We start from the raw sequence: 22,721 nt of genomic DNA on the forward strand, positions 1-22,721 counted from the left end.
CTTGCGGGATTATGGCGTCTGGCAATAGACAGATAGATAGACAGACTAGCGTAGAGTTTTGCTGATGTCTGTGAGTGTTGTGCCTTGAGAGTAAATGTAGAAAAGAGTAAAGTACTGGTGATCGAGAGAGAGAAGGTGACTCCCAGTGTGATGTTACAGTGAATGAAGAGGGATTGGAAATGGTGAGAGAGTTCAAATACCTGAGTACAGTAAACACAGAGAGGAAAATGTGCAAAAAAAGTGGAAAGTAGAGTGACATAAAGAAGGAAGGGAGCTGGTGCTATGAAGGCCTTGATAAGAAACAGAGGCTTGACTGTTGCAGCTGCGTGAGGCTTACATGAAGGAGTGTTAGTGCCAACTTTAACATTTGGATGCAAGACTATGGTGTGGCATGAAAGTGAAAATTCAAGAGTGTGAATAGTGGATATGGGACTGCCAAGGAATGTATGTTCAGTACAGAGAGTGGATAAGATACAAAATAATGCGATTCGTGAAAGATGGGGCGCGAGGAAGTCTGTGGACACCAGAATGGAAGAGAATGTATGGAGATGATATGGTCATGTGGAGAGAATGGATAAAAACAGAGTGATGAAAAAGGTAAATCTAGGTGAATTTGAAGGAGACAGGAGGCAAGGCAGGTCAAGGAGAGGGTGGAGGGATACTGTGGATGAGTGGGTGAGGATAAGAGGTATGGAAGTCGGTGAGGCTAGTGGGCTGAAAACATATCGAGCTGGCTAGATGACTGTTGTGAGACGGAATGAATGATCGGGGATTTGGCACCCCTTTTAACGTGACAGCGTTGTAGTGCCCGGAAGCGATAATGAGTTGTATCTAGTTTATTTTATATGACCAAAAGTTAGGTTAAGTGAGAGGGAGTGGCCGAGGCATGGCTGTTTCCATGCGGACGTTGCCAGAACGTAGATTAAGTTATCTAGTTGCTAAGTCACTCTTTTTTCCTACTGTAATTCACTAGTATTAAGTCTTTTTATAATATAAAACACGAGTGAGATGGGAACATGTGCCTTTGTTCACATAATCCAGCATAATGTACGTGTGCGCAAAGTGATGTAAAGCACGATAATTTTCATTATTTTTCGATGTAAGGGTATAAAGTGAGAGGAGATGTTGAGTAATTATTGTAACTAGAGAATGTTATTTTATTTTGGGTAACCGATTGTAAGGGGAAGGACATCACACTGAGTCTATCTCGAGTCTGTGATAATTAAAATCTTAAATTGCATACGCCGTCATCCCTCCCCTTCCCCCTTGGCATCACGCAGTTTGGCGTGTCTCACTCGCTCACTGGCCGTGATAGATGGCAGCTGGTTGGTGCTGTCGTCATCCTCCCTCCCCCCCCCTCCAAGGAATTCTGTAAGTAATTTGATATTAATGATATGTCTGATATGTTGAAGCGCGAATAGTGATATCCCACGAGTGATAATAGTGACGAAATTAAGAAACGGACTCGGGTAGGATCAAGTGTTGTCATTCCTCAGGGAGTGTAACGGTGACGCCATTAGCCTTTGGAGAAGCGAGTCCTGTGTTCCCGCTCACCTCCCCTACATTTTTGAGCTGGATAGTGAGGTATTTCCCATATTTTTGTGTACTGTACTTTATGTTATTATTTAGTAACTGGAATACGAAATGCTACAGAGTTCTGCCTGGGCCTCAGATAAATGTGTGATTTTTGTAGGCCAAGTATTAGGTGCCCAGAGACTGTGAATTATTTATTATTGTGTTGAAATGACTTTGCAATTCAGTACTTATTAGGGCTATGTTATGATGTTCACGTAGATACTTTGTGAGGCACAATGATATTGATGCAGTGATGATTTTCATGGTTAGAGTTACAGTTATTCATGCTTACTGTATCTGTTATAGTACTTTTTCTTCCATGTTATCCCTACAATAAGTATTATTTTGAGCAGACCTATGTGTCTGTAGTGCCATGTGTTATACTATTATTACTTGAGATGCCGAGTGTTTTAACTCATGTTTCTTTATTATAAGACTTTCCTGATCATGTGAAGGGATTACTTGCATTGGGGAGAATAGTTATTCATTTTACATATTAACTTCTAGCGGGTCCCAGTGTGGAGGTCGAAGTATCTGAGTGAGTCATGGGGAGAATAGTTATTCATTATTCATATTAACTTCTAGCGGGTCCCAGTGTGGAGGTCGAAGTACCTGGGTGAGTCAAAGTCCAAGTGTGGAGGTCTAAGTACCAGTGAGAGTCCAAGTCCAGGCATGGAGGTCGAAGTCCCAGTGAATCAAGGTCCCAGTGTGGAAGTTAAGGTTGGGAGTGGCAGAGGACTGGACCAGTGAAATTTGTGCTCAGAGGGATGATTATGAAGAAACACATTGGACCGGGCCAGAGGAGCTAAGTTTTGTGCATTTGATATTAGGACCACATAGAGATATATTTTTTGAACAATGTGCCAACTGATTCATGTTTAATCTGTAAAGCAAGTAGCTGGGGAAGATTTCTACTTTTTGGTCTTGTTAATACACATTCCCTCCCACTCGAACTTTATTGTTTGTATAACCCGTGAGAACTGGTGGTATAGAGCTTACCTAGTAGTTTATTAATTTTGCAACTTAGAAGCATTCTGGGAAACTGCGAAGGTTGGGCTTGGGTTGGCCTAGTGGAGACTGGCCCCGTCATTTTGGCATGCTACCACTCTTAACTTGGCCACTTGAAATATAATAAACGCAACCGAAGAGGCCACTAATGGGAGATAGTCTCCATCAATCTGAGTTCCTGACCGTTCCAGCACAGTGGCCATCAATAGTGACTTATTTTCTGCCCCTTTTGACCATGTAAAAGTCTGGATCGCAGAGGTAACGGTACAGCGTTCGGAATGACTTTATAGGATACAGTTATGTGATGCTACAGAAAGTGGTGGAAGTTTTGGGGGTACCAGATAGAGCAATGGAGGTCCTGATGATAATGATTTATATTCCTCAGGTCATTAACTTATTCTAGGGCTTGATGATACAGGTAAGGATGGTGAATATCAGTACTGTAAGGACACAATAAAAGCAAGTATAGAAGTTGTGGCACTGGTTATACTGTTTTGATGTAATTTACTTCCTCCCCTCCATTAGAGGAAAGTCCTTACATGAAGATTTAGGAATTTACAGTACACTGCAACCACCCAAAAAGTTAGTATTAATGTCTATGAACATGATTTAAGGAGATAAAGAGTTTTCATTTGCATATTATCTTCCTTTCTTTCAAAAAATTTGCATATCAAACAGTAGAAATTTTTTCACTGATGTATGTATCTAAGTGCTCGTTTAATATTATTTTGATGGTGCCACTGCATCTGTATGGACCATCATTTCCATGTGATGGTCAATACAATTCACCTCTTTCTGTTCTTTTTTTTCCTCAGCATTTCAAGTATTGCATTTATGTCAACTGTAGTTCTAAAGAAAGGTAAATACCACAATGTTCACTGATAAGTGTTGTTTTATATTTCTAGCATTTTTCATATTTTATACAAATACTTTTCCATTAGTTGTAAAATCTAAGGCAACTCCACCCTAAATATTTTGTTTCCATCTAGCAATTTCCTTTCAACTTTCTTTTAATTTTCCATTCTCATCTATCCTACATTCTATGAACAACCATCCAATAACTTGTTCCCACCTGAAACATAAGATAGGCATCAGCAGCAGCTGGACGAAGGGTCTTGGGTGGGGTGGCACTCAGCACCTTCAGCTCCTCCAGATTCACCCCCCCACTCTCAGCTCCACTCTCCTCTTCCACCATCCTGCAAAATGAGATCCACAGCTCATATATAATTTTCTCTTATTACCAACATTACTTTTTATTCATTACAGAAACTACTGCCACCATGCACCACCCCTGATTAACTTATATTATTTATCGCTGACCAAAAACTTCTGGATACTCTGCCATCACTTCTTGGGGCGACTGTACAAATGATGACTTTTTCAAGTTGCATATGCTCCCTCAGTATCCAGATCAAATCCCCCAAATCTGGAATTGCTTCTTGGGATTTCATGTCACATTTTCTTTGGTATGCCTGCAAGGGGTTGGGTTTCCCCTTCCACATTAAGGTCCATACAGTTCTTCATGTAACTACTTACAATGTCTTTTCAACTGTAGGTACATACCATTCAAGCCTACCCAAACAGATAGCTCCAATAACAGAATCACTCATCAAGCACCCTTGTAATTCCACACACATCGTTCTTCCCTCAGTGCCATATTATACACTCTGTTTATCTATCTATCTATTACCAGACGCCTCAATCCCGTTTGGGGTGGCCACAAACAAATCGCCTCCAAGTCGCCCTGTCCCCCGCCATTTCACTCCCCTGCTCCCAACTCACACCCCCCTCTCTCATATACCTCTCCACTCCTTCCCTCCATCTCATCCTCGGCCTCCCACTCCCTCTTCCCCCATCCACCTCACTCACATACACTCTCTTCGTCAGTCTTTCACCCTCCATCCTCTCCATATGGCCAAACCACCTCAGTGTGTTCCTCATAACACTTCCTATCACATCCACATCAACACCACAACGCTCCTTTATATCCTCATTCGTCAGCCTGTCTCTCCATGTGACTCCACAGGCTCCTCTTAAATAACTCATTTCCACTGCTCTCACTCTTGACTTGTGTCCTTCCAACAACGTCCAAGCTTCACTTCCATACGTTAGAGTTGGTATCACAATACTGTCATGTAGTAACTTTTTCACTTCCATGCTCACTTCCCTGTTTCTTATCACTGTTTTCAAAGAACCAGCAACCTTTCTTCCCTGCTGTACCCTTTCATGCACTTCACCCTCCAAACCTCCATCCTTACTCATCACACTACCCAAGTACTTAAACGTACTCACATTTTCCAATTCCTCACCATCCAACCTCGCTGTACATTCACTGACTTCACCTCTCTCAAAGACCATCACTTTACTCTTCCCTACATTCACCTTTAGATTCCGTTTCTTACACACTCTCCCAAACTCATCCATCAAGCCTTGCAGCTCCCCTTCGTCTTCACTCAACAACACAGTATCATCTGCAAACAACAGTACAGGGAGTTTCCAAACACTATCCTCTCTCACCAGGGCCACTCCAACATCCACTACCCTACCTTGTACCTCTTTTATTACCCCATCCATGTACAGATTGAACAACCATGGAGATATGACACATCCCTGTTTCAACCCAACTTTCAAAGAGAAAAATTCACTTGTAAATCACGGCAATTTGGGTCTGGACCACTGTCGTGATTTACGAATTCCATGATTTATGAATAATAACTCTTATGTGAAAAATTAATTTGGGTCTGGACTTTGGCCAACCCACCCCCACAGCACCCTACCTATGCCCATCTATGCACCATCAAACACAAACATACAAATTTAGGAATATTCAGTGCATGTATTAAATAGAAATAAGCAATGTTAAGGGATCTCACCTTAATCCCATGACGAAATTGCGTAAGTGAATGGAGTGGGGTGGTGTTGGGAAGAACTTAGAACCTCTGAGCACATGTTCTTCCCAAACTCTTTCATCAGCTTTGAAAACTTCTCTCCCTTCTCAACACGACGAGTGAGCTCCAAATGTTGACTGTACAACAACGGTGGCAGCTTCTTGATGCCATACTGCTTAGAGTGCTTCATCGGAGGGTTGGGAGGGGCCATGGTAGATAGAGGGCAGGGGGAAGTTGCACAAAAAAGGCAGTTAGCTCCCGTACTCCACAGCAATGGTCTGTAATGTGAGGACTGGCGGGACAAGAACAACAACAACATGGCGGCATTTGTATGCACACTTGCCACCAGGGATGCGTGGCGATTGGTTGTTGGGTCGCGATTTTCAGTTGGAATGCCGTGGTTTACGGTTCTCCTCGGAAAAGGCCCACTTGGGTGCCTAGGTCTGCAATTTTCGTGACTTAACCCCTTAACCGCCGGGCATCACTTTTGTGACGCTTGGGAGCAAGGGATCGTACCGCGGGGCGTCACTTTTGTGATTCTGTGTTATTTTGAATTCGCCCGGGCTTTCAAGTGGTGGCTTGTATCATCTATCAGTACTGCCAATGTCCAACACTAGTCAGCACTCCTAATCTCATCTGTACTCCCATCCATTGTTGACAATTTAGCCATTTCTTCCCGTTCTTGACTCCCTTCCCTACCTCCCCTCCATTACCCTCTCCTCTCGCCTGCCCAGCCGTGCTACGCTACGTAAATCTTCCCTGGAATTTTCCACTGATTTCATCCATTGAAATAAGCCCTATGCCCTATTCTTATACCAAATAATATATACAAAAAAGAAATAAGGTAAGTGATAGTGCCATACACCTGGAATTGGCTAATTATCACCTGACAACACCTCATGTGCACTCTTTCGCTAATTTTCACTGTTTATTTCGCCTTAAAATATGCCTTATAATCTATTCTCGTAATAAAAATATATATAAGGAGAGAAGGGAGAAGCCAAAGTGATATTTACATTCACCTGGAACTACCTAATTTATTATGTATTGTCTAGATTTCCTGCCAGTCATTTCATTGTGTATATATTAGCAGCTGTCACCAGGCTGAGATTGGCAGCACTGCACTTCCCCTAGGCAGGCCACCACACACTGTATTCAGTTAACTGTCATCTTTCAAGGTGAAAGCACGTTGGACTCGCGCCTGTCAAATTCTGCCCCTTTTTAGCCCCATGCAATGGGCCCTGAGACCTCTACCCCCTACTAAACCTCGTGTGGAAAGAGGTAAAGGGATAAGTGAGTGTTGTGGAATGTGAACTGGCTAATTTGTCAATGAAAATGATAGAGAGTGTCTACGATCTTTCTGATGAGTAAAACAGTGCAAATGGAAATGTAAATAATGTGTAGATAATGTGTAAACAGCAAGTGAATGCAAAGAAAATAAATATAAGTGAACAGTGGAAAATAGTTTTATAAGTTACTGCAAGTGACAGTGCCTAACACAGTGTAAATAAAATAGAAATGTAAATAATGTAATTAAACAGAGAATGTAAAAAGAAATGTAAATGAGTAGTCATATAAGAATACGAGTATATATACTAGGAGTAATGAAAGCGAAAGTTTCATTCTAGCATGTATGAATACTATGAGTTATGAAAGTGAAGGTGAAAGTGACAGATTCACTCTCAACGCTAGTATACAGGACGAGAAAGTGAATGCTACGTATTTTACTGAAAGAGAAATTGAATGCCTACGGTGACAATAAACTACTATTACTGAAGGAAACTTAAGGATAAAGACTGTAGATATATATAAGTGTTATATACTAATAGAAATATAAACTGTGAGTGTTTTTATGAATAATAAATGACAGAACACCAGCGGCGAACGATCGGAAGTGGCAAGGTCATACGCGCTTGTAATTTCCATTGCTTTCACAGTGTTTTTTTTTTTTGAGTATGGATTCCAAACTATTTGAGAATCATAGAATAGTGTTTCTAGTGATAATATCTGGCTGTGGTACTCATATTACGGGTTGTCGGGAAGTGTAAAGTGGAGAAATCGTTACCCAACTTCAGAGGTCTCCACAAGTCATACGGTACTCGACGAAGGCTCAACAAACACCCCAGGAGAAAGCTGAAGGTATGTGCCATAGGCATATGTAATTTTAATAATCTAGGACTAATAACTGATTTTTGGCAAATATTTTTAGACAGTCTGTCGGAGCGCGAATATGACCGCGGGACATGCAAGTCAAAGCAAAACAAACCCGCGGTTTAAGGGTTAACAGTGATTTAAGGTTGGGGGCAGTCTGATGGCCAATTAGCCGTGATTTACAAATCCGTGATTTATGAACACGCAATTTACGAGGATTGAGTGTACATCCATCTCATCATTTTCAATTCACTGTGCCATGCTTAAATCCTTGGAATATCCATTTTTTTCAAATCACCAACATTACACTACCACAAAGTTATTACATTTCCAACATGCATACATACATATACAGTAACCTCGCCCCAAAATGTTCTCACGAAACGCGCTCGCAATTATACACGGTTAGTGCTCGGATACGTATAAGACAACGTTAGATTAAAGAACCATTACGAAAACTATAAATTTACGCAAGAGAGGCCTTTGAAAGGCCAAATCCTCGAACTTCAGCACAGTGCACACGGTTTGTTTTGATCATGTGATCATGTGATTCGCTGTACTGCTTTTCCACAGTACTGTATTTGTAAGTTAAATATTTACATTACTATTCTGGTATGTTTATGTACAAGTTAAAGTACTATTAAATAATGTTAAAGCAAGAAATAAAGTCTTATAACCAGAATACCTGATAGGCGTTGGAATATTGCCTTTTTTATTTGTTCATTAAAGATTTGCTGCACTGATTTTCCACAGTACTGTATTTGTAAGTTAAATATTTACTGTTCTGGTAAGTAAGTTAAAGCACTTAAATAAAGTTAAAGCATTAAATAAAGCCTTGTAACCAGTTAACCAGAGTTATATGATTACCCATGATCGGCGGGTTCCGAGACAATTCTCCGTCAAGTCAATTCGTCGTCAGACAATTCCCCGTCAAAACAGGGACGATTCCCCGTCACGACAATTCGCACCCTGAACGATTCCCCGTCATTTTATAAATATACTTATTTCGCCTTTGAATTAAATTCTAGCATCACCCACAGCTGTCTTCATTAATGACGGCGAATTGTCTTGTTATTGCTGTGATGGCAAATTGACTTGATGACGAATTGTCCCGAAACCAATCGGCATCGGAATGTTGCCTTGTGTTAATGTATTTGTGTGTTGAAGTTTTGCCGTGCAGTACTATATTTGTAAGTTATAACTTTACATAACCCTTCTAATTCCTGAAAATGCTTCATATTGATTACCAATGGCAGATAACAGCAAAATACCACATTTAGGGGGTCTAGGGAACAAAATTAGGAGTAGTTAAAACTTACACGATTTCGTGCTGAACGCACCACGGTTGGAACCAAACCCTCGCGTTAGAGGTGAGCTTGCTGTATATCGTTTTCGTTTTCATTTTTAAAGGCTCCAACATGCTTGCATGTGTCGGCCTTGGTCACCTAATGGCGGCTCTCCACGCTGCACGATCCATTGCAGCCTCCCTGTTCAGTCCCTTAACCTTGAGGTCACACTTAATGACCTTGTCCCATGTCTTTCTTGGTCTACCCCTCATAACCCCACCCCCAATATTAACACTTCTCACCTTTCTCACCCAATTATCATCCCCCATCCTCGCCACATGTCTAAACCATCTCAATCTACCTCTCCTCATCACAACACCAATACACTCCAGTCCCATCCTACCTCTCAACTCTTCCATCGTAAACCCGGCCCCTCCAGGCCTTGGACGCAGGGACACACTGCAGATCCACCTAATCATTGTCATTTCTGTATGTCTGAGCCGGCGAATATCTTCCTCCTTCACTGCCCAGGTCTCACTACCATACAGTATTACACTTCTAACACATGCTGCATACAAAGACCCCTTAGCACGTAGGGAGAGCCCTCTCAATGTCACATACAAACATACATACAGTACAGCTACTGCAAAATGAATTAGGACCTCCCCCCATAAGGTATTAAAAAACCCAGAGATCATAGTATATCACAATGTTTGTTCATGAAATGCCATTCATTAATATGAAATCATGTTTCCCTTATTTTTCAGGACCAGTTGGATGCATTTTGGCATGGAATCACTTAGATCTCTAGAGTAAACTAAGGACATTTCTTTGCACCAAACATCTGTCAGTTCAATCTTGAGGTTGTCCAGATTGGGTGTCTTCTTCTCTGCCATGATTTTCTTCATCTCTGCCCAGCAGTTTTCTGTCGGATTTAGATCTGGACTGTTGTCAGGCCAGTCGAGGACCTCAATCCGATCATCCTGAAGCCATTTTGTCACCTTTCTTGACTTGTGACATGAAGCTGAATCATGCATGAAAAAGTCACACCCATGAATAGCACAAAAGTTTAACAAATGATCTTTTAGAACTTGAATGTACTGGCCACCATTCATCATCAAGTTCTTAGGAAGAAAGTAGAGGCCTCCCCTTCCCATTTCACCTGAGAAACACCCCCATACCATTACTGATTGTGGGTGCTTAACAGACGGCACCGTGTAAACAAGGTCATATCGACTACGGGACGTAGGACGACGAACCTTGGCAGAACGCACCTGGAACACTTGAAATGTCTTTCATCAGAAAACATAACTTTTCTCCACTCATCCGATGTCCAGTGTGCATACTTCTTGGCACACTGATTGCGCTGCTTCTTCATGTGGTCAGTGAGAAACGGTTTTGTGGCTGCGGTGCGGCTTGGCAAACCCAGCTCCTTGTGCAAGCAGTGTTGGATAGTTCAAACTGAGAGGTCTTATAACATCTGGGGATGCATTCAATTTAATTCTGCTGTTGTCAGTCAAGAATTCTTGATTACTTCTCTCTTCAGAAGCGTATCTGTACCTCTGGAAGTGGTCCTCTTCTTTCCACTGCCATACTTGTGCTCTGATACGACAACAGGTGGCAGACCACGCGCTGCAGCAACAATCTTCATGACAGTCGACTTTGCGCGTCCAGTAGTGTACTTTCACAAATCATAATTATAGCAACATTATCCTGCCTCCATGCAATGATATGGACCCTCTCATCCCTGAAGCAGTACTTTCCAGGCATGAAACTCAACTCTAGGAAAATAACAGGGCAAACAGTAATGCATATGAAAAAAGAGGGAGGTGCAAGCTCGAACCGACGGGAACATATACTCCCACTCTCGCTTCTGGGCAAGCACTGACGTGATAAGTGTTTCACCACCTCCCACCAACACCAGAGGAGTTGCCAGTTACTTCTTGCCCAAAAAATTCACTTGGTAGAGGTGGAAACACAAAGCATAGACAGACAACTCTCCCATAGCAATTCTGTGTGTAGGTCCTAAGTCAATTTGCAGCAGGTGTACAACAGAAGGCCTGGTAAGTGATGAACAGGGGGATTTTAGGACTGGCAGGAGTATATGAATCAAAATTTGCAAAATGAGAGAATAGTAGAAAAGTTCTGTGAAGAGGATTATAAGGTGTTATAACACAAATATCCACGTACCATTTGCTGGTCAGTCTTCTAACATCAGAAACTTGACAAATGGCATCCCCCAAGGATCTGTTTTGTCCCCTACACACTCTTTAACCTATACATGCACGACATACCCACACCCCACACACCACAGATACACACAGTTTCCTATGCAGATGATATAACACTTACATGTACGCACCAAAATGCAAACACAGCCTCACACATCATCCAACCTTACGTCAAAACACTACACGAATGGTTCACCACAAACAGGCTCAAAATCGCTCCAGCCAAATCTACAGTGACCTTTCTCACAAACTGGACAGTAGAACACAGTCACATCCCACACCTCACCATAAACAACACCCCCCTACCACACACACACACACACACACACACACACACACACACACACACACACACACACACACACAAAACCTTGGTGTAACATACAATACATCAATGTCATTTAAACAACACATCACAAACATTAAAAATATAATAATACCAAGACTCAATGGCTTGAGGTCACTTGCCCATACAACATTCGGACACAACAAAGAAACCACCACCACAATATACAAATAATACATACGTTCAGTGATGAATTATGCAAGCCCTGCCTGGGCTCCTAACCTCACCATAACACACTACAACACTTTACAGACCATACAGAACAAGGCCCTAAAAATAATCACAGACTGCAGAGCTACTACACCCACAGACCACCTACATCAAGAAACCAAAGTCCTCAAAGTCAAGGATCACCTAGACATGAGAGGCACCCAGATTCTTGCTGCAGCCTCCACAAACCCACAACATCCACTACATTACATGGCAGAACATCCACCCACACCAAAGAACATCGAAACAACACCCAGCACATGATATCATACACAAATACAGTACTACCATCTCTCCCTCTCACACCAGCCTCCAGAAGCTTATCCACACTCAAATCACTCGCCGCTCCATTCAGTCACTTAAAGACAACACACAGCTGCATGCACGGCCTCCTGACATCCACCTTTCTGAATCCTATCTCCCTTGTGAGGAGAGGGTCTACCTGGTCAGATCGAGATATGGGCACCATCCAGCCCTTTTAAGCTACCAGAAGAGGCTGGATGACTCCGATGCTGATGCCTGTCCAGGATGTAACATAGCACCCCATACTATTAAGCACAATATGGAAGACTACACTGCACACAATCACCTACACCAACAACACAACATACACTCTTTGAGAGCTCTGTGGGAAAGCCCGGTTTCAGCCATGGCCTTCCTAAGGGACTCAGGGCTGTTCGGCCAGACTGCTTTTTTTTTTTTTTTCTTTTTTTGAGAGGAAGAAGGAACCAAAGGCAACAAGCATGCAAAACTGTTCCTTCCAAAAGAAAAACAAAATACAAGAGAGAGCCAAATTCAAGATCCGATCAATTCGAGATGCCTGGACACACTGCGTTTGAAAGACTAGAGATCATAGGAAGCAGGAAATACAGACAGAGGGAGACAGTTCCAGAGTTGACCTGTTGCATAAATGAAGGGCTGGGAGTAACGGTTAACTCTTGCATTAGAGAGTTCGACAGAAAAGGGATGAGAGTTTGCTGCTAGATGGGTGCTATGCACACGTCATAGAGGTGAAGGAATGCATGCACACAGCTCAGAGGAGCAGTGACCATTGAAGTAGAGATAGAAAAGAGATAAAGATGCAACAGTCCAGTGAAGAGACAGAGGTTGAAGGGAGTCAGTAAGAGGAGGAGAGTTAATGAGGCGAAAAGCCTTTGACTCCACCCTATTGAGAAGAGCTCTATGTGAGGAGCCTCCCCATATATGAGAGTTGTACTCCACGCAGGGGCAGATGAAACCCCTGTATAGAGTCAACAATTGTGCAGGGGAAAAGAAGGAACGGAGTCGGCTTAGGACACCCAATCTCTTGGAAGCAGATTTTACAAGAGATGTAATATGATCTTTCCAAGATAAGTCCCAAGTAAATGAAACCCAAAGAATGTTCAACGATGTTGCAGGATTAATCTGAATATTATGCAGGATTAATCTGAATATTATTAAACATTAGTGGGTATATTGAAGATTCTGTCGGGTTGATAGGTGAAAAAACTGAGTCTTTATTCCACTAAAAATAACCAGATTATTTTTACCCCACTCAGAGATACGAGCCAAGTCAGACATGAGGTGTGCCATAGCCTCATCCCTTGTTTGTTGAAGTAACTGCTGAGATGGACGTTGCAGGAATTAAATGGAAAGGTGAAGGGTGGAGTCATCAGTGTATGAGTGGATAGGGTTAGATGTACAGCTTTGAAGGTCATTGATGAATAAAAGGAAGAGAGTTGGTGATAGGACAGAGCCCTGAGGAACACCACTGTTAATAGATCCAGGAGAAGAATGATGACCGTCTACAACAGCGACTATAGAACGACCAGAAAGGAAACTATACATGAAGGCACAGAGAGAAGGATAGAAACCGTAAGGGGGCAGTTTGGATATTAAAGATGTATGCCATACTCGTTCAAAAGCCTTTGAGATGTCAAGTGCAATGGCAAAGCTTTCACTAAAGTCCCAAAAGGAGGATGACCAGGAGTCTGAAAGGTAGGTGAGAAGATCACCTGTGAAGCATCCCTGACGGAACCCATACTGATGATCAGAAAGAAGGTTGTGATACGAAAGATGCTTTAAAATTTTTCTATTAAGAATAGACTCAAAAACTTTTGAGATACAGGATGTTAAAGCAATTGGACGATAGTAAGAGGGTTGGGAATGGTCACCCTTCTTTGGGACTGGCTGAATGAGAGCAAACTTCCAGCAAGAAGGAAAGGTACAACTTGAAAGACAAAGGCGAAAGAGTTTGCCTAGGCAGGGTGTAAGCACAGAAGCACAGTTCTTGAAGACAACAGGAGGGACCCCTCAGGCCATATGCCTTGTTGGTACTGAGGACAGCGATTGCAGAAAATACATCAGCTGAAGAAATTTTAACATCAGCCATGAGGAAGTCAGAGGGGGGAAGTGATGGAGGAACAGCACCAGAATCGTCTACGGTGGAATTGGAACAAGTCTGAGCGAAGAGATCTGCTTTATCAGTAGAAGAAATAGCTACAAAGCCATCAGAGTAGAAAAGAGGAGGAAGGGATGATGAGGTAAAGTTGTTAGAAAGGTTTTTGGCAAGGTGCCAGATGGAGCGGGAAGAATTCGAGTTAGAGAGTTGAGAGCATTCTGTATGGATGAAATTATTTTTAGCAGAGCGAGGAACACACTTAGCACGATTCCAGGCAGAAACGTATAAAAGATGTGATTCTAGGGTGCTTGGCTCCCGTACCTTTTATAGACCCTCTCCTTCTTGCGGACAGTATTAGAATATGCGTGATTAAACCAAAGCTTTTGTGCATTAGTCAAAGGATATGAGAAAGGAATGTATGCTTCCATGCCCGAGAAAATAACCTCCGTAATGCGCAAGGCACACTCAGATGGCTCCCGGCCATGGAAGCAATAATCATTCCAGGGAAAATGAAAGAAGTACTGCCTGAGGGCCTCCCAATCTGCAGCTCCAAAGTGCCACAGACAACATTTCTTTGGAGGGTCCACAAGCCGTACTGGAGCGATAGGACAGGTTAAGGTGATAAGGTTGTGATTGGAGGAGCCCAACGGAGAGAAAAGATTAACAGTGTAAGCAGAAGGATTAGTTGTAAGGAAGAGGTCAAGTATGTTGGAGCTCTCTCCAGGGCAGTCAGGGATACAAGTAGGGTGCTGTACAAGCTGCTGTAGGTCATTAAGGACAGAAAAGGTGTAGGCTTGTTCACCAGGTGGATCAGTGAAAGAAGAGGAGAGCCAAAGGTGGTGGTGAACATTTAAATCTCCAAGAATGGAGATTTAACAGAAAGGAGAAATGGATAGAATGTGTTCCATCGTAGAAGTAAGATAGTCAAAGAATTTTTGATAGTCAGTAGAATTAGGAGATAAGTAAACAGCACAGATATATTTAGTCAGAGAATGACAGGAAAGCCAAAGCCAGTGTGTAGAGAATTCAGAAGACTCGAGTTCAGGAACACGAGAGCAAGATAAGTTGTTGTGTTAGAAGTGTAATGCTGTATGGCAGTGAGACCTGGGCAGTGAAGGAGGAGGATATTCACTGGCTCAGACATACAGAAATGACAATGATTAGGTGGATGTGCAGTGCGTCCCTGCGTCCAAGGTCTGGGGGGGCTGGGTTCACGATGGAAGAGTTGAGAGGTAGGATGGGACTGGAGTGTATTGATGTTGTGATGAGGAGAGGTAGATTGAGATGGTTTGGACATGTGGAGAGGATGGGGGATGAAAATTGGGAGAGGAAGGTGAGAAGAGTTAATATTGGGGGTGGGGTTACGAGGGGTAGACCAAGAAAGACATGGGACGAGGTCATTAAGTGTGACCTCTGGGTTAACACGTTGACCGCTTATCGGGCCATCGATGTACCGAGCAGAAGTTTCCCCCTCAGCGTATTGGTACATCCTTGACCCGAATGTCCTTTTTCAAAAGCTTTTGAAAACGTGAGTATATAATCAATATTTATTTCCATTTGCATTTATTAAAGCTACAGATGTGCTGCAATGGTATTATTTAATACAAAAATACTTATACATAGGTAAGTTATTGATTAATAATCAGCTAAAAATTTATTTGTTTTTCGTTCATCATTTTTTATACAAAATCAGTTTTCACACAATACAGTTAGCTCAAATGCATTATAATCAATATCATAGAAAGGCAGGTATCAAATATAACACTTATGAATGCATTTCTTGTATAAAAAGTAAAAAATCAACACTCCGTTTTAAAAAAATTGAGATATTATTACATAAAATAAAACATAGTTCCAAGATGCACAAGAAGCCTGGTAACAATTTATAAACAAAGTAAATGAATTACATAATGTAACAGTAAGTAACTGTAAAGGAAAATACTGCTAAATTAAAAAAAAATCTAAAAATTTAAATCTTATGATAAATGAAGGTTATATAAAACATACGAAAATAATTAACTATTACACTATATGACTCGTAATTTGCAAAACTGAATATCCAAATATCTAATTTTTGCCCTGTATTATATAACCTATTAGTATGAAGCTGCATGCTTTTCATTGAAACATGAAATACAAAGGTGGGGTTGTCCATCACACCCAACACAGAAGGTTGATACTCTCCTTGGAGAGAGAGAGAGAGAGAGAGAGAGAGAGAGAGAGAGATGTGCAGCTTATTGAAATAATAAGACATATTTTATAGGTACTAACAGGTATATACATTAGAAAATACACATTTTTCTAAAGTAATGAAATGGTACATCAATGCACTAATTCGCAGAGCAACAAGATATCATCAGTAGGTAGCGTATTGGTACCCAGATGCACCGAGGCAACCTCGGTACATCAATGCACCAATACGCGAGGGGAGAAAAATATATTAGTGGTCGGCGATTCGGTATACATATGTACCACGACTTTTACTGCTCTAACCAATGCACCACCCTCTAAGAGTGAATCATACCTCCTCTCCCTCCGAAAGTCCAACGGACACTGGCAGGAGAGTGAAGTGAAGTTGACGCTGGGAGGGCGAGAGTGCAGGGTTGCCAAACGCGGCGAACGTGTTAAGGGACTGAACAGGGAGGCTGCAGTGGATCGTGCAGCACTGAGAACCACCATTAGGTGACCAAGGCCAACGAATGCAAGCATGTTCGAACCTTTAAAAACGAAACGAAACGATATACACAACAGCCACCTTTGGCTTTGAAATGAGTATACAGAAAGTAGAAGAACACAGAAAAGGGTCTGCTGTCAGTTGCCTCAGACAGCTAAGTCTCAGTTAGAAAAAGAAGGTGAGGTTTAGAGAAGGAGAGGTGGTGCTCAACAGACTGAAAGTTAAAGGAAAGGCCACGAATGCTGCAGAAATGACGAAGAAGAGAGTCAGATAGTGGTTCCAGGCATCTTGAGTTCTCACCAGGAGAGGGGCAGAAGGTGGGGGCATTTATGGCCTCCCCCCTGGGGACTCCGAGGCTACGTTATTCAACGTCATTTCTTTTTTATTTTGAAAAGGAAGTGTGGTGTGTACTGTGCATGTAGTTTGGTGTTGATAGTTTGAGAAACTTGTATTGGAGAGCATGCTGGCCTACTCTCTGTGTTATTGAGAAACTGAAAAAGTTCAGCAAAGGGGGATGGTCGGGACCTCGTCCTGAGTGCTGATGAAACGGGAGCTCCAGCTCTCCCGGTTATCAGCTTTCCATCCACCTTGGGAGTACTGCCCTGCTCGACTGGAGCTACAGTCTACTCCCGGACACACTGTGTTTGAAAGATTGGAGATCACAAGAAGCAGGAAATACGGACAGAGTGAGACAGTTCCAGAGCTGACCTGCTGCATGAATGAAGGACAGGGAGTAATGGTTAAGTCTTGCATTAGAGAGTTGGACGGAAAAGGGAAGAGAGTTTGTTACTAGACGGTTGCTATGCACCTGTTGTAGAGGTAGCGGGATGCAAACAGACAGTTCAGAGGAGCGGTAACCATTGAAGTAGCTACAGAAAAGAGATAAAGATGCAACATTGCAGTGAAGAGACAGAGGTTGTAGACAGCCAGTAAAAGGAGGAGTGTTAATGAGACAAAAAGCATTTGACTCCACCCTATTGAGAAGAGCTGTATGTGGGAAGTCTCCCCACACATAAGAGTTGTACTCTATACAGGGGCGAATAAAACTAGTGTATAAAGTAAACAACTGTGCAGGGGTACAGAAGGTACGGAGTCAGCTGAGCACACCTAATCTCTTGGAAGCAGATCTTACAAGAGATGTAATATGATATTTTCAAGATAAGTCCAGAGTAAATGAAACCCCAAGCATGTTCAAGGATGATGCAGGATTAAGTTGGATATTATTAAACATTAGTGGGTACTCCTGTGGGAGATTTTTCAGGCTGATAGGTGTGAGAACTCAGTCTTTGATGCATTAAAAACAATGAGTATTTTTATCCTACCCCTGGGGGTAGGGGGATTTCAAGAATACTCCTCCAGTATCCCTGCTTGTTGTACGAGGCGACTAAAAGGGTTGGTGGTAGGTTAGTGCCCCACCCCGTAAAAAGAACTAACTAAACAAGCGAATAAAGCGCCTCGGACCCGGACGGACCATATGTTGACGACTAAGGAACAGACAAAGGGCATTCTTAAGGTGGGAAATTGGAATGTGAGAGGAGTGAATGATGAAGTGAAAGAGAGAGAGATTGTTCAGGTGCTTGAGGATGCAATAATGAATATATGTGGACTGACTGAAACTAAATGGCAAGGTGAAAGGGTGAGAGAATGGGAATATGGTTTAGGTATATGTGCGGTAGTTAATGAGAATGACAGGGCAAGAGAGGGAGTATGTCTGATGATAAGCACCCTGACCAATAACATGCCCTAGGTACTCTACAGTCACCTTACCAAATTCACATTTGGTGGGCCTTGCCGTCAAATTAGCCTGGTGCAATCTACGGAACATTTCCTGCAAAACCGCACAGTGTTCTTCCCACATGGCTGTGTGTACCAGGATATCATCCAAAAAGGTCTCAACATGAGCCATATCACCCAATATCTTTCTCATTAGATGACTGAACACCGCAGGCGCAGTCTTTATTCCAAAAGTACTGTAAATTGGAACAATCCCATACGAGTGCTAAAGGCTGTGTATTGATTGCTGTGATCATCAAGGGGAATCTGCCAGTATCCCTTGGTTAAATCTATTTTTGAAAAGTATTTACTCTGCTCTACTCAAGCAAAGATCCTCTCAGGGTCACTCATTGGCTCTGCATCAAAACTGATTAGGTTATTCAGTTTTCTAAAATCCAGACACAACCTATAATTCCCATCCTTTTTTTGCACCACTAGCATAGGTGATGAATAGGGAGATTCTGAGGGTTCTATTATACCAGAGCTCAGCATAGTCTTAATTTCATCCTCTACTTTGCTCTCCAAGTTGTAAGGTATAAGGCAAGACCTTCATCGTACAATCTCTGGACACAGCAAGTTAATGTTATGCTGAACAACACTGGTTTTACCTGGGATGTCCGTAAGCAAGTCTGAATACAACTGCAGAACTTCTCTCACTGTAGTTTGCCTCTCTGGATTTAGCTCCACACTGACTGTAGCATCACACCAACTCTCCTTCTGGCATGTACTTGGCAACACACTGAAATCCCCCTGTCTGTCATCCTCACACTCCAACACAGCAACAGCGGCCTGCTGCAGGAGTTCGGGTGTCCTCCGTAAGTATCTTTTAAGCATATTAATATGGAATTTCCTGTGGATCCCCTTTACATCAATGATATAATTCAACTTGTTGGAACATTCCACCACTCTGTATGGCCCTTTCCGCTGTAGGAGTAACCTGTTACTGTCTGTCGGCAATAACAGTAAAACATCATCCCCTACCTTCAGGCGTCTGTCCCTAGTTTTGACATCATAGTAGTGTTTTGTCGTCTCCTTTGCATACTTTAGTTCAGATAGTCCCATCTTGCAGGTTTCTTCCAACCTTTCCCGCAGGTTAATCACATACTCATACACTGACCTCATCTCTGGCTCAGTAACTCTCTCCTCCCAAAGATCATACAACAAAGATAAAGGTCCTCGTACTGTATGTCCACAGACTAGTTCGAACGGAGAGAACTTTGTACTCTTCTGAGGTACCTCCCTGTAGGCAAAAAGTAGTGGGTCAATAAATCTATGCCATTCCCTGGGTTGTTCACTGCACATCCTCCTCAACATCTTCTTAAATGTTCCATTGAATTTTTCAACGAGTCCATTGCACATTGCATGATAAGGAGTCGTTGTGAACTGTTGTATGGAGAGGAGTTTAAACACTTCCTTCATCATTTCGGAGGTGAACTGAGTCCCTCTGTCTGACAATACTTCCCTTGGGATACCAATTCAGCTGAATATACTGACCAAGCTTTCTGCCACACTGCTGGTATCGATGTTTTTTAATGCCACTGCCTCCGGATACCTGGTTGCAAAATCTACCACCGTCAAAATATACCGTGAGCCGTTAGAAGAGCGAGGTTCAATGGGTCCTACCAGGTTTACGGCCACATGAGCAAAGGGTTCACCAATAAGAGGCATTTTGCCTAACTTGGCCCTACCAACTCGTCCTTTATCGGTGGTGCGTTGGCATACATCACACGATCTGCAATACCTTTCCACATCCCTAGAAATTCCCGGCCAGAAGAACTTGTCCTTTATTCTGTCACGAGTTTTCCCAATACCTAAATGGCCTTCCATAATACCCGAGTGAGCCAATTCAAGTACAGGTCTCCCTCGTTTTACGCTGTATCGTTTTACGATATTTCGGATTTACGATTGTTCTTTTTTAGTACCAAGTGTTCATTTTACGATTGAGCTCCCTCGCATTTACGATTGGGCATGTGGAAATCCCGCGCTCACAGGCAGATCAGCTAAGAGTTGTGAGGAGGCTGGCATAGCAAACAACAATTTCCAGCTTCTTCAAACCCACTGCTAGTCCATCTGCTTCTGCTACCACTGAGTCATCCAGCCCTGCCACCCAAACCTCCACCACCTCTCATTCTCCTGAGTCATCCACCCCTGCCATCCAAACCTCCACCACCCCTGCTTCCTCCCTTTCCACCTCTTGTGTTGACGAGTGATGGGCTTTGGCCCAGGATGTCTCCTAGCCTTGGAGGAGACATTAAGGCATTACGTCCTCCAGCCTCAGGGGGTACCGACTAAGCGTGGACGGAGCTACAGTACAGTAGGAGGGTACATAACAGTACAGTACAGTACGGCTGTATTTCATGTTGCTTTTGCTATTTCATGTCTTTATGTTTGCAAATGTACATACATATGTGATTCAGATGCACCACAATACATAAAACATCATTATTATTGCATATTAGATCATTTGTATGGGTCTTCGGTTCCTTATACACGAGTCCAGGAACGCATCCCTATTTTTCCCAATAAACCTTAATTTCACTTTACGATATTTCAGTTTACGATTGCCTTTCTAGGAACGCATACCAATCGTAAAACGAGGGAGACCTGTACAGCAGGATGACAGGATACCGGAACTACCAACTCTTCCTTAACATTTCCATTAACTTCTACTACCCTGTACAATACTCCCCATTTCTGTATGTATCTGGACATTTCGTTTCTCTTTTCTCTCCTGAATATTCTTCCTTCCTCAGCATATCTCCTTAGCCTTCCTAATGAGATGTCTTCTTCCTGAGCCTGTTTCAGAGTCGTATTTTTCAGCAGGTTAGTCACTTCAGCCACTTTTAGTTTAGGTAATCTTTTTTGTCTAGTAGCCTGACTTCTAGTTTCCACGGCACAATTTACTGCAGGTTCTACTATCTCATGTTTTTCTCCAAGAGTGGCTCCTGGTATTTCTCCAATGATAAGATCATACAGTGGGTTTTCCAACCACGCTGCTACTGTACTTCCCACATAATATGGAGTGTCCACATATACTTCTGCCTCAGGGTAAGCATACACCCCGGAATAAGCCATTATCACATATATATATTCCCCAGTAAAGTTCTTTTCAGGAACCAAGGATTTCTTCACTAGAACAGTAGTACACCCTGGATCTCTCATAACCTCCACAGTCATTCCTTCAACCGTTCCTAATCCCGTATTCAATGTGCACCTTCCATCAGGATGTGATCCTCCACACACAACCTTAAAACCTCTGCCGTCCTTTACAATCCACCCCTCCTCATCCATTAATTCTTTAAGGTCGATTGCAACAAAGGCTGCGGCTTTCTTCGATGACTGCAAATCCCGACTACTCTGGCACTGGTCACTGCTGCTCTTTGATGCAGCTGCTGGTTCCTTCTTGTATTGCTTAACTTGTAAATTCTTTGAGAGTAGCAGTCCTTCGCTTTATGTCCTGACTTGTGGCATATGAAACAGGATCCTTGAATTCTAGTGGCAGGTTTAGGAACACTGGAAGTTTCTCGGTTATCCGAAGTATGCTGCTTTGACGAACTCTGTGGGTAAGGTTTGTTCATAAGTCCACTGTGTGCTTCAATATACCGGTCACCTGCTTCAACCATTTCGTCGAGATTCTTAAAGATCTCTCCCTCAGAAAAATACACAACCCCTTATCATAAGCCTCTAGAAATTGTTCCCTCAACAAAATATCCTCCAAACTCTTATAATCCTTTGGGCATTCTGCTAACTCTAGCCACCTTTCAAGTAATTTCCATAATCTAGCAGCCAACTGTTTAGCATTTTCACCTTTACTAAATTTGCACTGTCGATACTTTAACCGAAAACCCTCTGCAGAACAGTCAAACCCCTTTAGCAAGGCTGCCTTCATTTCACTGAACTTCTCAGCCTTTGATGGAGCTAACTAGTGATATAAGTCTAAGGCTTTGCCCTGCAAAAATGAAGCAAGACTTATTGCCCATAAGTCCTTAGGCCACTTTGCGCTCATTGCAAAGCGTTCATACCGGAGAAGACATGCGTCGATATTATCATGTTTCTCATCAAAAACAGGCAACATAGGCAGCTTTATCAGCTCAGACTGCGGCGAAATTGTACTGTCGTCTCAAGAGGTTTTGGCACTTACTTCTAACTCATGCACCCTTAGTTCCTCCCATTTCAGTTCTCTTTCTTGCCTCCTTTCT

The 22,721-nt window shown here is 42.5% G+C and overlaps 1 protein-coding gene across 1 annotated transcript in view; it reads right to left on the minus strand.

The window, feature by feature from the left end:
• LOC145414995 (protein MON2 homolog) overlaps positions 1-22,721 on the minus strand; it is a 570,120-nt gene that overhangs the window by 518,491 nt on the left and 28,908 nt on the right. Inside the window, exon 5 of the mRNA XM_080284414.1 lies at positions 3,656-3,779. Within this exon, the coding sequence (XP_080140540.1) occupies positions 3,656-3,779 (124 nt within the window). The remainder of the gene's footprint in view (positions 1-3,655; positions 3,780-22,721) is intronic.

Source organism: Coenobita brevimanus, chromosome 101, assembly GCF_032717465.1.
Source record: "Coenobita brevimanus isolate Jiangsu-jjx chromosome 101, ASM3271746v2, whole genome shotgun sequence".
Taxonomy (NCBI): Eukaryota; Metazoa; Arthropoda; class Malacostraca; order Decapoda; family Coenobitidae; genus Coenobita; species Coenobita brevimanus.